The 17,100-nt window shown below is 34.6% G+C and overlaps 1 protein-coding gene across 1 annotated transcript in view; it reads right to left on the bottom strand.

The window, feature by feature from the left end:
* The window catches only part of LOC148945352 (zinc finger FYVE domain-containing protein 26-like), a 39,112-nt gene that overhangs the window by 18,397 nt on the left and 3,615 nt on the right, over window positions 1–17,100 (bottom strand). The window contains exons 3-6 of the mRNA XM_089099016.1: window positions 15,684–16,111; window positions 10,648–10,761; window positions 6,183–7,367; window positions 4,784–4,994 (exon numbers count right to left, since the gene is read on the bottom strand). Coding sequence (XP_088955142.1) covers window positions 4,784–4,994; window positions 6,183–7,367; window positions 10,648–10,761; window positions 15,684–16,111 — 1,938 coding nt within the window. The remainder of the gene's footprint in view (window positions 1–4,783; window positions 4,995–6,182; window positions 7,368–10,647; window positions 10,762–15,683; window positions 16,112–17,100) is intronic.

Raw genomic sequence — 17,100 nt, 5'->3', positions numbered from 1 at the left:
TACAGAATAAAATTAATTTCAAGAGGGCTTTTTTTAACAATTTTTTTAAAGGCTTGGGTTTTAACCCTTTTGAATCTAAATTTTTACTTCGGAACGTGTCTTTGTTTTTCATGATAAAAATACTGTCGGAACATACCCTTGAAAAATTTATGTCGCAAAGGCAAAACGAAAATTCATTATTAAGGTAATTGGTATTTTTAATCTGAAGCAAAACTACAAAGGATGATCCTTTAACAAAGAGCTAGTTGCAATGTCTACTCAAAATTGAATGGTCATAAAATACAAACCAATAATTGTCATATAATACGAACCACTAGAACAACATTAGCATAAAATACAAAATTATTTCATTTTTATATTGAAAAATTAAAAGCAAAATGAAAAGAATATTGGAAAATTACTACTCACCGTTTCCATTATATGAAACAGCTCATGGAAAACGGCTGTAAGTACCCAGTTAAACAGATGAATATTAATAAAAACTATAAGAAAAAAATTCGATACCGATATATTTAAACGATGATCTAACATTCAAGTTAATTGCAAACACATAAGGCTCATTACGTGTATTGATATCAATCAAAAGCGTAGAGCCAGTTAAAATTTTTTCTATGTCTGAAAGAGGAAAAACTAGACAAACAGGGGATCTTACTGAAAATTACACCATCACATTCAGCAAATCAGATAACCCTACTTTATAAGTGTCAAGGCCCTATACACCATAATACGGAATTTTACATTTTTACCACAAGAAACATCACGAATGCAAGTTACTTTGTTTCTTTAATTTCTTCACCGAGGGTGACCAAATCGAAACAGTGATCCTATAAGTTCAGATGACGGTTAATGGACATTCGATGCCAAAAAAAAAATTCGATATAATATATTCAACTTCGTGACAAAGCTGTTTAAAAGTATAAAAAAGTTGTACTTGCCCTTATTAAAAGTAGAATAACTTTAAAAATTCACTTGAAGAGCTATGCTATGGGCAAATATCAACATTTTGACGATCTTGAAAAGTCAAATTTTGCTTCGAGTTTGGCTTTAAATTTGACATCTTTCGATCCAAAGAAGCTAGCTGCTCTTCCCTTTCCTAAACAACAGCAAGTTCATGATAATGAATAAGATCAGTGTCCTTATAATTTTTTGGTACGATAAAATAATGCAATTGGGCATTAAGTGCTACCTAATAATCAAGCTACCACTAGTGCTACCTGGGTTTTGTTGGGGTGATATGAAAAAATGGGCTAAAATTCACCGAAAACTAAATAATGCAGCATTTCGTTTGTTGCTAACTGTCACTTTTTTGCTAACTGTCAGTGAGAACTGCGGCCTAGAGAATATTTATTGCGCTTGGGTCGGTTGCAACTTGACCAAGAGGTATCTTACTGCTCTGTCTTTGGGGCTTATTATTGTGTTTAAAAAAGTATGCGATGTGTTCAAACATTTTTTGCTCAGAGCAGGAAAGACCCTTCCTTGTCCTAAAAGTACTACCTGGAATTTGTTGGGGTGATATGAGAAAATGGGCTAAAATTTACTGACAACTAAATAATCGAGCATTTCATTTGTGGTTTTTTGCAAACTGTCAGTGAGAACTGCGGCCTAGAGAATATTTATGGCGCTTGGATCGGTTGCAACTTGACCAAGAGGTATCCTACTGCTCTGTCTTTGGGTATTATTATTGTGTTTGAAAAAGTATGTGATGCGTTCAAACATTTTTTGCTCCGAGCAGGAAAAACCCTTCCTTGGCCAAGAAGTGCTACCTGGGTTTTGTTGGGGTCATATGAGAAAATGGGCTAAAATTTTCCGACAACTAAATAATCAAGCATTTCATTTGTGTTTTTTTGCAAACTGTCAGTGAGAACTGCGGCCTAGAGAATATTTATGGTGCTTGGGTCGGTTGCAACTTGACCAAGAGGTATCTAACTGTTCTGTCCTTGGGTATTATAAGTGTGTTTGAAAAAGTATGTGATGCTTGCAAACCTTGTCTTCACAGAGCAAGTAAAACAATTTGTTAGCACTTAAAGTGCTTCTTGCTTTTTGTTGGGATAATTTAAGAATCTAGGCTAAAATTTACCGACAACTTAGTAATCGAGAATTCCATTCTTACCGACAACTAAATAATCTCCAATTGAGTATAGAACCGTTTTCTACCTTATATTAACTTTAAATTAATTCGAACAGCCCAGACAGACGATTCAATGCAAATAAATTCTGTGTGCCTAGCTGGAGTTGTGTCAGATATAACCCTACTTTATAAGTTTCATAGCCCTATATACCAAAATACGGAATTTTACATTTTTACCACAAGAAAGATCACGAATGCATGTTACTTTGTTTCTTTAATTTCTTCCCCAAAGGTGACCGTATCAAAACTGTGATCCTATAAGCTCAGAAGACGGTTCATAAACCTTCGATGCTAAAAAAAATTGGGCACGATATAATCAACTTCGTGACAAAGCTGTTTTAAAGTATAACTGCGGCCTAGAGAATATTTATGGCGCTTGGGTTGGTTGCAACCTGACCAAGAGGTATCTTACTGCTCTGTATTTGGGTATTATTATTGTGTTTAAAAAAGTATGTGGTGCGTGCAAAAAATTTTCGCACAGAGCAGGAAAGACCCTTCCTTGGCACCAGAAGTGCTACCTAGGTTTTGTCGGGGTGATATGAGAAAATGGGCTAAAATTTACCGACCACTATATAATCGAGCATTTCATTTGTGGTTTTTTCAAACTGTCAGTGAGAACTGCGGCCTAGAGAATATTTATGGCGCTTGGGTCGGTTGCAACTTGACCAATAGGTATCTTACTGCTCTGTCTTTGGGTATTATTATTGTTTTTGAAAAAGTATGTGATGTGTAAAAACAATTTTTGCACAGAGCAGGAAAGACCCTTCCTTTGCCCAGTAGTGCTACCTGGGTTTTGTTGGGGTGATATGAAACAATGGGGTAAAATTTACTAAACCCTAAAGGATGGAGTATTTCATTTTCGGTTCTTTGCTATTTGGCATTGAGACCAGTGTGATAAAGACTAAGTTAGGTACTCGGATCGGTTGCAACCTGGCCGATAATCATCTTATTTCTCTGTCTTTGGTTCTAATAAGAGGTTTTCAACAAGTGTGTTATGCGTCCAAACCATTTTCGGACAGAGCAGGAAAGACCCTTCTTTGGCACCAAAAGTGCTACCTGGGTTTTGTTGGGGTAATATGAGAAAATGGGCTAAAATTTACCGACAACTAAATAATCGAGCATTTCATTTGTGGTTTTTTGCAAACTGTCAGTGAGAACTGTGGCCTAGAGAATATTTATGGCACTTGGGTTGGTTGCAACTTGACCAAGAGGTATTACTGCTATGTCTTTCACAAAGATCTCACGTAAGATAGATATTTTTGAAAACCCCTTCCCAGTGAATATCGATAATGTACCAAGGGATTTATAAATCAAGGTGATACATTTGCAAAGTGATACCACACTTAAAATAGCTGTTAAGGAAAAACTAACTTGGTGGATTCCTATGGAAGTTTGCCCTCTGAAAACTACAATGAATTAAAAAGGCTTATTGAGCAATTAATTACTATGTTTGGTAGTAGATATATTTGTGAGCAAACCTTTTCAATTCTGAATTATGAAAAAAAAAACACTGTTCTCGGTTATCGGACATACACTTAGACGCAATATTTCACGTCTCTACTACAAGCTAATGTAAAAAAACTTGTAAGTCAATTGCAACAGCAAAAATCTCATTGATTGTATTAACTAGAATAAATTTAGTAAAAATATACATTAAGCGGTTTATTTTAAAACCTAAAATATTTGTATATCAATATTGTAGATATACTCTACTTATTATAATATACCTACAATACTAGACGTACAGCTACAGTATAATGATCTGTGACCTAAGTGCGGCCCGCGTAATATCCCAACATAAACTTGTGTCCCTTTTGCAACAAAAGGTTGCCAACCCATGCTTTAAGGTATCGAATCCCCTTAAAACCTTTTTTTAGCTACTATAATCAATTTTTGTGTTTTGATTGCTATTCACCGTCAGCTAGTTTATGTATATTTAAACTGAAACATTAATATGTAATGAAAAAAGCACAACCTCATTTTGGCACGATCGCTTAGTTAGTTCAGTATTTTGCACTTATTTTCAAGAAAAAGTTACCCCTAACTGTATTAAATACAGAGGATGTGAGATAATTGAAAACTCCATACGAAATTTATGCAATAGGTTATAGATTACATGATTGTAGCTTTCGTGAATCCACAACAGACATTCTTCGAGGAGTGGTGACCCCTGCTGTAAATACAACCAAGAAACCGACACGGATTTGTGATGTACTAATCTTAGCGACTTTATGCAGTGGCTAGTCGAAGTAGACACACGTGCACAAGAAGCGGTGCAGGGACAGGTCCAGGGAGGAGGGGACAGGGGCCGCACCCCTCCCACCAAGATCTTTGTGGTGCCCTCATTGTTTTTTTCTCTTTTTTATCCTTTTTTAAATAGACTTGTAAATTTGATCAAGTGTTGACACCCTTGTCACATTGCCCCCCACCCCAAGATTTTACTCTAGATCCGCCTTTGAAGGGGGGCTATCCCTCACTAATGTTGATTCCAATCCCACTAGGCTTGCACCTGTGCAAACCTATGGAAAAACTATGAGTAAAACAAGCATTTTTACTGGAGCAATGATTCTCATTGCTAAGTTATTTTTATTCATAAAGATGGACGTTATAAAAGATATCATAACTTTTTTAGTTTAGTAGAATTTTTGAACTTACTTGACTCTAAAAACTGGTTAAAATGCAATTCTGCTTCTTGCAATAGCTTTTTGCCTTGGGACATACGCTTAAAATCAGAGGAGTACATTCTATAGATAGTACAACATGCATGACCGGCTTGAACCCAATCTCCAATCCAGCAATAAAGACACTTAGCGGTATGAAAAAAACACTTTTTTCGTAGCTCTTTGCATACTTCACAAATATAATCCTAAAATAAGAAAGGCAAATTATTATAAGAATTTATGTATATTTTGGTATATTTATCTATCAGTAAAAGATAACAATATTTTTGGTTAGTTTCAAAGGCTCTTTGGGTTTGCAAGTTTTTTCTTTTTTTTGTAAAATAGTTGATTTTGACACTGAAACTATGTTCAAAGCAACACAGTAAATACGCTTATTCAATAAGCTAATATAATTAATTACAGCAAGTTCTGTTGAACACTGTGTTGAACAGAGTCCATCAATATAAAGGATTGCCAAGATTGTAATTTAAAAGCTTCACTACAGTTACTTGGGACTGACATAAAATACATTACAACCATACTTATTCAGGAAAGAACTTATCAAACTCTAGCTTAAAGGACAGAGAAGTAGCCCCTCTCATAAATAATTTAATTTTCCTCTCCTTTAGCGTTTTAAGCTCACTCTACACTTTCGTTTCTTTACTTTTTAAGGGTTTATTTTTGCCGAAGAAATGCTGTTAGGTTGCTTTCGAAGGTTTATTAAACACATGGTAGTGTATTTTTTAAGGTTAGAAGTAATGCAAAATATGCAACAGATACTCAAAACAACGAAATTTGTTTCTCTTTCAAATGATCTGCCACTCAAAATTTTTCTTTTTTATGGTCACCGATCAGTTTTCATTCTCAGAAAGACGATCTCCGAGCTAATCGGAGACAATCTCCAATTGCTGTACTGAATTTTGCCAATTTACCACTGTTTAGGTTAAGTTTTAGCCATAGAATTAGGAAACAAGGAAGAAGACTAAAATCGGCAGGCTTTATGAACTTATTTTTTGTTTTCTGCCACTGAAGGTGTCGACAAATAATACTAATTTGGTTATACACATACTAGTTTTATCCATAGCCGAGCATCTTTCACTATCAGAAAAATAAACGAAATACATTCCCAAAGTCATAAAATGAGAAAAGCTAGCAATTTTGCGTCAAAGTAGAAGATTCTGAAATTTTTTAGCTTCTCAACTTTGAAGGGTAAATAAATCTTGAATTTTTGAAGACAATAGCTTAAACTATGCTCATTACAGTCTAGTAGTCTTTTTAACTAGCTCTAATTTCCTTTTTCAAGCGTATCCAGCACCACCAGATGGTTCAGGAAATTTATTTTTTCAGAACAGAAAAGAGAAAAAAAACGAAAAAAAGAAAAAAAAGAAACTAACCCTCCAAAACTCTAGTAGCGGATCTATTTGTTTTTTCATCTTCAAAAGATCTTCCATACACCCGATCTGACAAGCTGGAATCCAAAATCCATTAACAAACGTTTCAGCGGGAGCTTTTTTCTTCTTTGCATATTGAATACCAGCCGAGAGCATAGAATGTCGAACGTAAAAAGACAACAGTGCTTCAGGTGACCCATAAGTTTTCAAATAAAACTCAGCTTCGTTTAAACAACGATCTCTGCTTGAGTGTCTCACTTCTTTCAAATCAGATAAGTGTGTAAAACCTCCCTCACAAATAGCATTAAGCCTATCAAGCCGGCTTTGCAAATAATGCGGACTGTTATCATCCGAATTGTTATTTCGTTTTGTTGAAAAAGCTCTCTGGGTTTTTGCCAATGCCTCTAATACATTTACCCCCTCATCTAATATAGGAGAAACTCGTCTTGGCTCAAGGCATTTGCTTAAACGTGATCTATCTCCGTTAAGATTTCCTGCCCTTAAGCAAACACTGCCCCAAGACGCCCAGACTGTTGCTGCATCAAGACCGCATTTTGTGCTAACCTCTAAAGCCAACTGCCACCTTTCTTCGTCAATAAGTTTCTGGCGTAACTGACGAAAATTCGGCTGTTTTCTATTGATTAAATGGAAGCAGCCAGCCGCTTCAAGAAGAAGTACAACTTCCATGCGGGAGGATATTTCACCATGGCTTTTTATGACGTTGTTCAACTGCTTGAAAACATTGTCAGGTTCTTGATCTTCACCAGAGTATACACGAGTACTTTCCGACGAAATCTGTACTTTTGCAACTAATATTAGTGATTTAATGATCTGGAGCAAGAAACTACGATCACTAACTGCTCTTAGACTCAACGAATCAAGTAACTTTTCACTCATGTTCACCAAAAACATTGAAGTAGTCAAAAAATTTGATACAAAGCCCAGGATATTAAGGCATAGCTGCGAATCTGGAGCGGACTCATAGGCAAATTCAGCCCTAACTATACTATCATGCTTATAATCTTTCGTTAATATCCACGTTAACAAACCCTCAGCACACTGTTGAAGATTAGTTTCATGTTCAAAAGATCTACTTAAGCTACTTGTTTGTAGATGTCCTCGCATTTCTTCCATCAGTTGAAAACAGTCATTACAAACTTTAACAGGAACAACACCATATCCAGATACCTGACAAGAGAAAGAAAAAGGATAAGGAATCTATAAGATATCAAACTAATAAGACACCAAACAAAAACAATCAATAATGTCCACTATAATAAACAGAGCTAATAATCACCATAATGGCACAATTTCCACAGCCTACACCTTTAACAAAGTAAACTACTTTTTAACTTTACTGGCCGTCGTCAATGTCGAGTCGGTTGATCGATAGTCTTAGAAATTGCCGATAATTTTAAAACAAAAATATTACCTTTTGCTATAAATCTAGACACAGTTTCAGTTTTCCTGTGAGAGCATCAGGTTCTTCACATAAAAAGATTTTCGGTATCTTTTCCAATATTTACCGTGAAAAAACGCGAAATTGCGTGCAGTTCAATAAGTAAAAGAGCTACGTGATTTACAAATTTGTAAAACCGATTTGTCAAAAGTGCAATGTGGTCTCCTCAATTCCGTAATGTGGAGGCATCCGTGACATGATTATTTCCTAATTACATTTTTATATAGATTATATACATTTTTATATAGATTCTTCCCTGTCATTTGCAACACATATTTCCTACATCAAAGCCATAATCTTGCGACAGGTAAGTATGATTAGTCGTGTAAATTATTTTCTTCCTCCCGATATCCTTGTCACCCTTTATTATTCTTTTATTTACCCATAAATCTCATACTGCGGATCTGTTTGGGGCAACACTTATCCTTCAGTTACCAATAAATTAAAATCTGCCCAAAAACGTGCCGTCAAAGCAGTTTTTTGGCTGCCCCGACTATATCCCACCAAGGACTTTTACTCCGATTTTGGTATTATCCCTTTTGAACAAATCATCAAAAAATTTAATCTATCCCTTCCATCCTCCGCTTACCATAAAAATCTTCCTCCCCAATTATTATCTTATTCTAATTGTTATCATTCTGAAGGCCTCTGTCTTCGTTCATCCAACCGTTCCTTCATTGTCCGCAAGTGTGTCTCTAGTTCCGCCCAGCGATCCCCCATTTATAAATCTATACTTGAATGGAATACAATACCCTCCAGTGTCGAACTATCCACGAGTTTTCGCACGCTGTATAACAATGTTACTAAACTTTGATATTATAATTCCCTAAATTTTAATCAATTTGCTTGAATTTACCCGTGTTTTCTCTTTCTTTTTTCTTTTTTTTTCTCTCTTCTTCATTTTCAATTTTTTGTTGTTATGGTCCTCAACAAGTTCACTTCCAGGATCTTTATTATTGTTGGTGTTATGTTTTATTTTTATTAAAATAAATTGAATTGAGATTGAATTGAATATTTAAACATCTAATAAACGTACTTTACACTTAAGCAATTTTATAGGATGTATAGTCTTCCCCAAATCAAATAGACCTATCTCATATTTTAACAGCTTCACTGGAAAGCAAAAATACGATTTTGAAACTTTTGGCAGAAAAAGTTATCTTTTAGACGATTTGAACACGCTCTTTCTATTATCACCGATTGAGGAACTCCTTGGAAAGTAGGGTTGAAACATTCAGTGGACTGCTCAATTTTCTGCATTTATCGTCTTAAAAAATCTCCCATTTACCACCATTGAAAACAATAAAGCTGATGGTCTACCAAAATCATCCTTCATAATGATAAACAAAGATGAACAGGACACACAGTTAAGCAGCATCTAGATGTATTTGAAAAACAAATTGTATCAAGTAATTTACCAAATGTATCAAGATGTAGCCTACTTGGGAAAAATTACGTACACATTTGACCAATTTTCACAATAAAACACTGTATTTTGATCCAAATTTTAGAAGTATCTGACTTTTTTTAAAGGAAAACCGGAACCCAGCTAAAATTCTGTTGGAATTTTTGTTCCAACCATTCTCCATTTTTTCAAGGAAAAATTTAAAGCATTGATTAACAGGCTTGTGAAGGTTACCTCTTCACCCTGATAGCTTATCTTAATAAAAACCATTTTTTTCCTCGCCCGTCATTAAATATTTCCTTATATTTCATATCAGGAAATATATTTATATTTTATATATATTTTATATATTTCCTTATATTTTATATTTCCTCATATTGTCTTATTGTGTTTCCTTTTCTTGTTCTTCATTGGCAAGACATTTACTACAAAATCTCATTTCGTTTTTTCCGCTAGCTCTTATGGGTCTTTATGCCCTTAAGATGGCTTAAAAATGAACCACCTAGGTGTAATTAAGTGCCTTGCAATTTAATTTTGTCTCGACCCAGATGAAAAAGCCTCAACTAATTTCTAATAAATAGTACTAATGTTTTGCTATAATTTTCACAGTGGGAATTAAGCCACCTTAAATTGCAATAGAGATTTAAGCAGCCGTTGTTGGTGCAGCAATTTAAACGAAATTTGGGAGAGTAAAATTAATAATAAAGTCAGGCTTAAAACGAGCAGAAACTACCACAAGCAGAAATTGGGCTGTCACCTTCTCGAACCCTGTATCATTCGCGTTTTGCTAAAAAAAGATATGTAATTTTGAAAAGTATTTTTTTCTCCTAAAATTTAAGAAAAACCAATCCTAATCAAATTTCAAGACACCCTCCTCCCCTCCCTCCAAAAAAAACAAACAAAAAAAACTGACAACATCTCAAAACAAGAAAACTTTCGTTTTACAATTTTAAACGAAGCTTATTTTCGTCCCTATTAATTCCAATTAATTCAAAAGTATAGAAAACTGATAACAAATTTATTTTAACGTCAATTGGTAATTTGTTAAGTAATATGGTAGTTCTAAGTTTGTAGCGTTTAGCTTGTACTATAGCCCTAAGGTTTCAGACAGTCTAACCATTTGAGAGAGAGAGAGAGAGAGGGGGGGGGGCTGCTCAACTCTTACTTGTGGTAATTTTAGATCGCTTCAAATTTTATTTATTTATTTATAGTAATTTATGTTCATACTAATTTGACTTTTTAAATGAGATTTTTCCTACTTGTTTTTGTTTTTAATAAAAAAAAAATGTCTTGGAGTTGAATCCATAAAGATGACATATATGCAAGGTCGTACCCAGAGGGGGGGTTTGAACCCCCCCCCCCCCCGAAATGTTTTTTGACTCGTAAAATCGTAACGAAAATGGATATAAACAAATTGTGTATGCGTTTTTTGAGGTTTTTTAGTGTACCCCCCCCCCCCCCCCAAAAAAATGAGTAGAACCCCCTCGGAAAAAAAAATCCTGGGTACGGCCTTGCATATATGTAACACTGTAAAAACAACATCTACGTGTATAATAGACAGCAAGACTATGAAGGATGTAAATATGAAGGCACAGAATAATTACTTCTATTCGGTGTTTGGAACACGACGAACAAACTACTCTTCCGCATCTTCGACAATGATGACGTCTATTGAACAAGGAAAAAGCTACCATCCCATAGCACATACAATCCCTGACCTAAAAGAAAGGAATTAAACAGTAATTAAGAGATAATTTGATATTTTCATCAGAGGCTGTATAAAGGTTTATTTCTGTCCCGAGGACAGACCTGTCTTGTGCCGTACTTATCCAGGAATAAACGATATAAGCTATTTTTCATTTGAGATGCATACAAAGTAGGTGTTCTTGAAGATAAAACAAGGTCAATCCTAATAACAGAATACAATATTTCACACTTTAGTTGATCCTTGCCCGGTTCAGGCACGGTCTCCAAGCCTTTAAAACTGTTATTTACCCTGTAAAAAAAAATACTGCTCACCCTAAAATATGACGGTGGCTGCTGTAAGCCATCCAAATGTTAGAACAACGTTTTTCCAGAAAATAATGCATCTTATTATTATGATACATCCTATTCTGATTTAAAATATCCGATCATTATATTAGGTGCTCTCCGCCATTTTACCGCAGTGGTTTTTTCTAGTAAAGTCCATTGTGCCTGAGCTTGCCATAAATGTTAAGCTGACCAATTTAAGATACCTCAAAACCTAACATAATTCAGAATTTTTCAATGAGTCAAAAATCAAAAAGTTAAGGATAAGAAATTAGCACAGTCCAATACAATATTATCGTGTACAAATTCAGAAGTAAATGACAAATTTATAATTTACTATTATTCTAACATTCTCGTATGGACAAGTATATTGATAGCCTCTAGAATTTTGTATTTAATGAGTTTTTTTTTACCTTGAATTAATTATTTCAACTAAATGTTTTTATATTTTTTTCTTTTTTTTTTACATGGTCATTATTTATGCCCGACAAAGGAAGGATTCTGTTTTGGAGGGGGGTTCATTGGTCTAGGATAACCTTTTCAAAAAGTGCAAATTTTTGACAAAATATTTTACAAAATACTGCATAGTATTTTACAAAATACTGCATAGTTGGCTGTTGCCTTATTAATGCTTTGTAGCATTAATAATGGAGTTTTGTATTGAGCCGTAGCAAAATGACAACATTTTGTTCAAGCTACTTAACATTTCTTGAATTATCTTTCTGAGTATTATGAATCCTTTCACAAACACGCCCATAGTAAAAAGCTCTCAGTATAGAGAGCATACTCAATATCAGAATGAGCCTTTAATCGGTTTTAGCTATGACATGCAGCCAAAAATTGTCGAAGCAACACTTTTTTTAATTTCCTATTCAGTTTATCAAGTGCCTTTTCACTTTGTTGAGAAGGGGTAGTCGTGAAAACTTATTAGAGGGCCCTTTAAATTGGAATTGGGAAGTTATAGGGCCCATTTTATGAATCAAAAATGACTGAATTAAAGTAAAAGACAATTTTTCAAAAAAAAAAATTCAGTTTTTTACACTTACGTACTCTAAAGAATGAATACTCTAAGACAACCAATACTTTCTAAGACCACACTGGCTATACATGATATATGAAGCTAAGAGAGGAAAGGATATAATAAATGAAAAATAAAACCAAAAAACGGTGAGAAAATAAGGATTTTGTCAGCCAGTGGCCAAACATGAAGACGAAAAACAAGCAAATATTTCGACAAGGATCTCCGCCAAGTCGTCGTCAGTACTCAACAAAAAAGGAAAACAAAAAAAGAAAAAAAACAACAAAAATCTAACCTTTTGGAGTTTACTGTACATGATACGAACAGACACGTGTCTGTTCGTTTTTTGGTTTTATTTTTCATTTATTATTTCCTTTTCTGTCTTAGCTTCATAAGATAACCAATAGATTTTTTTTATAGTCTAATTGTTACCCCAGAAATTTACAGCCTCTCATCTAAGAAAACACTTTTTTTATATGGAACTGCCGCAGCGAGTTCCATGTTCATTCATTCATAAACCTTCAGGTGATAATAACACGAATGCTGCAGTGATTACCGGTTTTGAAATTAAACAACGTAACTGAACTATCAACTGTAACTTTCATGACAAAACAGCTACTACAGCTTCATGACAAAATAGCTATATGACAGTATACTACTTTTAAAACCAATTGAAATTAAGAAAACTTAAATCCCATTCTTTATCCGAAAAGAATATAATCAAACCTTAGGATACATTCTGCTTTATTACTAGCCTGAATACCTTAAACCCTCTCAGAACAACTTGCACCTTTTAAAGTCCGTTGGATCAATTGTAATTGTTGAGAGTTATCGTGAAAGGTTGACTTATTTTGTTTTAATGCTTATTCTAGCATTTTCATACAAAAAATATTATGACCGAAAAATCAGTAAGTTTCAAAATATGGCTTTGCCAACTCGAAGGAAACGACCATATAAAGATGTGTTAAGAAAGAAGGTATTTCAAGAAACATTTTCAAACCTAATGCTGTAGATGTAGAGAACATGGTAAAATTCGTAGAGGAATTAAAACCATTCTGCAGGCATTCAAATTTTTTTCAATTCCCAGTACAACCTGTGATTTGTCACTAATAGCAGCTACCTTGTCACAACTTTAAGTGGGCGTTCAGAAACTGGATTCTGTCCTAGACTCTGTCCAAGTTTCCCGCTCAGAATGGTTGAAAGCTGAAAATAGAAACTATCGAGCAACATTTTCAGAACTGAAAACACCTATTTAGGTGACAATTACTATTGTGAATTTACTATTTCTGAAAATACCTTGGATTTTCAACAATTCTGAGCGGGAAACTTGGACAGAGTCTGAGATAGAATCCAGCGTCTGAACGGCCACTAACCCTGAAATTTCATTAGATCAGGAATAAGCTATTAAGATTCCTAGAAGATAGAAAAGCGCTAGTTCTAGTTCCGTGACATCGTCAATAAGAAAAAGTGGGCTTACTCTATGCCCTGATATTCTATGTGTTCCTACAAATCATGCTTTCCCAGAAGAATTTTCCCGATAGTAGAATCAATATCAATTTATAGGCCTGCAAATGCTAACACATTGCCAGAAATTGGTAATTTAATGTTTTTGTCCAGTGTTAGGTATTTCAAAAATGAAATCTAGCATGGTATTCATCTGATATTGATCCAAATATTTCCTAAATTTCTATGCAATAGTATTTCCATATACAGAAGTCTGAAAGTTAGTGATTACATAATGAAAAAGTATTCGCTGCTCGGTGGTGTAAAAATATCCAAACTGTTCTTTTGTCCAATTACCTCGTTACCGTAACGGACACTGAACTAGACTCGGCTGGTCCAAAACAAGCAACTTGGTAAAAGCACCGTTTTTAAATTACCAAGTACATCAAGATACAAACATTTTTGCCCCTGAATCCATCTTAGGTCTGTTTATACCAGCAAACCATAATTATTTTTTTTTGTCGGAATTTTCGGTTGATTGTTTCAAAATTATAAGGTTTTTCAGATGGCACCAAATTTTCGTCAGCGTTGCCACGTTGAACCATGAAAAAAATAGACGAAGCTAACTAATTGAACTTGACAAGGCTTTTGTCCATAAGAAATCCAAACTTCAACATTCTGTCGATTGTGAAAGACAACTACGCCTCAATCAGCTGTTTGATGACTTACATTTTTAGCTCATTTTTGCTGGTTTTTAACTCACGTCTCTTTGTTTTATTTTGTTTTTAATTTGGAACCGACTACTATCAAAAGCTGATAATTGCATACGGCAAAAACTTGCATTCAGTAAATAACATAGAGTGACGGAAATATCGATTCATCATGGGTCTACGTTTATATGGACACCATGGGTAGTTTCATATAATTTTATAAGATTCAAATTTGGCTTGTGCAATTTCATTGCTTTTTTTAACAATTTTTTTAAAGCGTGAATAGAAAAGTGACGAAGCGTTGTGGGTAATTCTGTAGAAACTGAATTCTGAATTTTCACAAATTTTTAAAAATATATATCCTTATGCAAGTTTCCATTAAACCAAATCAAACAACCAGAGTTCAGTGTCAAGGTCCGTTAAGAGTGAACGCGACAAGATGGACAATGAACCTGCACCTCTATAAAACTGAACTTGGTTAGTGCTCTTTAAACATGAAAGCATTTGTTAAGGGTATTTACATTTAATTAGCATTTGATATGAGCTTTTGCATAAGATATATTGCAATTAGAACTGAATAACATCCACTCTAATACTATACCTCCAGCGCTAGGCTAATTTCTTAACTATGATGAAATCCACAGGATAGCCAATATTTTCTATTTTAATGGCAATTCAAGCCCACTCGCTAACAGACTATCTCTCAAGCTAATTACACTCGGCTGCTCTACTGTCTTCATAAAACCAAAGGAACCCATACCATCTTCTTAAATTTGATCAACTATAGCTCCGATCTAATCAAAAAGACGGGGACTAGAACAATGCATATCAATTAGTTGTAGTCACAACTTTTTTTTTTTTTTTAAATAAATAAGGGTTTATTCATCAACCAAAAATAACAAAATCCAGAAGCTAAGCTTGTAAAGGAGATCACTACCCCAACTAGGCATAAAAAAAAAAAAATATTTGGTCGCTTGCAATTTTAGAATTTAGAGAGTAATACACTGTTCCACGTGACAGGTAATTAAATCTCTAAGTATCTAGACGACACTCCTTTACTCTTAAGATTTGTATAATTAAGACCTGTTTTCATTTGCCATTTTCATCCCAAGTTTACCATGTAATGGGTAAACAATGGGTAGTCAATCAGTTTTCACACAAATAAGACGGTTTGGCACCACCCCATCCAGGTGCATTGATTCGTCGTTGGTTTTGACGGCATTTGTCCAACTGTATGGGGGCGGGGATTTCTAGTTAACATACGCGATAGGATCTGCTCTGAAATACAAGCTTGAGAAAAACTAGTCATAGCTCGCAGACGTTAGAATATTCCCTGATCGGGGAAAGATCCCAATGTTCCCCTAAAATATTTTCTGTATGCATCTGTGTGCTAGTTATACAACAGCTTAAAATCTGATGAAAAATTAACACCACTTGCCTTAGAATCGGGTATCCATTCTTCTTTCGTTGGTGTTGTTACTGGCATCTGGAAAGCTTCTTGCTCCTGCTTGGATGGAGACTGGAAGGACCCTGATGATCCCAAAACAAAGTAAGATTCAGAAGAAGCCTTTGAAATAGCTGTTTGACTTTTAGCACCGATAGTTTCTTCCTCAATAAGCAAAGCTTTCTCAGCATAGCCCAGAAAGAGGTTGTCCAACTTCTCTTTCAGAAACGGTATACTGCTATTAGCTTTAACTGTATCAATTGTATCAGAAATTTGTTGAAAGAGGCCGTTCATAAGGAATATTTCATAAATAAGGATTGGATCATGGCAGTGCTTCAGCTGACTTTGGAATTGTGGCGGGAGACTTGTCACCATGTCCGATGCCCCCCCGTCAGGAATGAGCTCATTGTCCTTTTCGTCTCCTGCAATTAAATTTGTATATGAACAAAAAAGAATAATAAAAAAAAATCTCAGAAAGAAGCAAAATAACAATTTTTGTTTTTGAGATTGACATTAATGGGCTTCATAAACGTTTTCATCTCCTAGGATTAGTTAGCCCTTTTATTAGACAGTGAAAACACTGACAAATCTCTGGATATTTCGGTCACAAACACGGTGACTGTCATCTACAGATAAATGGCAGAGGTCAAAAGCATTGAGAGAAAGGAACTTTACTTTACTTGACCGTAGTAAATTATCATAAACTGAATCTAAGTCAAATTCCCCGGCATCTCTATTTAAAGCTTGGTTTTTGAATAAAACACCTCTCCCCGCCTGATAAAGAACTTTCTCATTCAAATTAAGCCAATGATCCGGAAACTAGGAAGTCAAGGAGATTTGCTTCCGTAACTGCATTCAAAAAGATAAGAACACTAAACAATATGTAATTATTTTGTACTGTATATATATTATTGCTTTAATTGTGTTATTTTGGTTTATCTGCTGATGTAGATTGAGGTATCCCTATTGATCTGTTATTTGTACGTCATGGAAAACCAGTTTGGTCTTCGAAAATAACTCAATCTACAAAATGATTAAATAAAAGTTAATTAAAAAAAAAACATATTTTGTTCTTCTTCGGGTTTCTCTACAATTTATGTGTGTAAGAGTAGTATCTAGATGAAAAAAAAAGTTGCAGTTTCTCTCGTGTTCATTACTTTTGAAGTTATTTTATTCAGACAATTTGGTCATTTGGATAGCAAGAAAATTTATAGTTTAGGAAGTTTAGAAGTTTTAGGCTTAAAGTTTTAAGCTAAAATTTCCGGGGTTTCGCCTTATAAAAGTAACACATTTTTACTCGAAAGAGGAAGTTGCTAGAGAGCATATGATTAAAATTTTGAATTTGACATAAAAATGATGCGGCAGACAACCTCCCAAACAATGAAATTCAAAAACATTTTCCATTTGGTCC

This window comes from Artemia sp. Qi Xiang Cuo, chromosome 13, assembly GCF_049724085.1.
Source record: "Artemia sp. Qi Xiang Cuo chromosome 13, ASM4972408v1, whole genome shotgun sequence".
Lineage (NCBI taxonomy): Eukaryota > Metazoa > Arthropoda > Branchiopoda > Anostraca > Artemiidae > Artemia > Artemia sp. Qi Xiang Cuo.
Note: the sequence above shows the minus strand (reverse complement) of the source record. Positions and strands in the feature narration are given on the sequence as shown.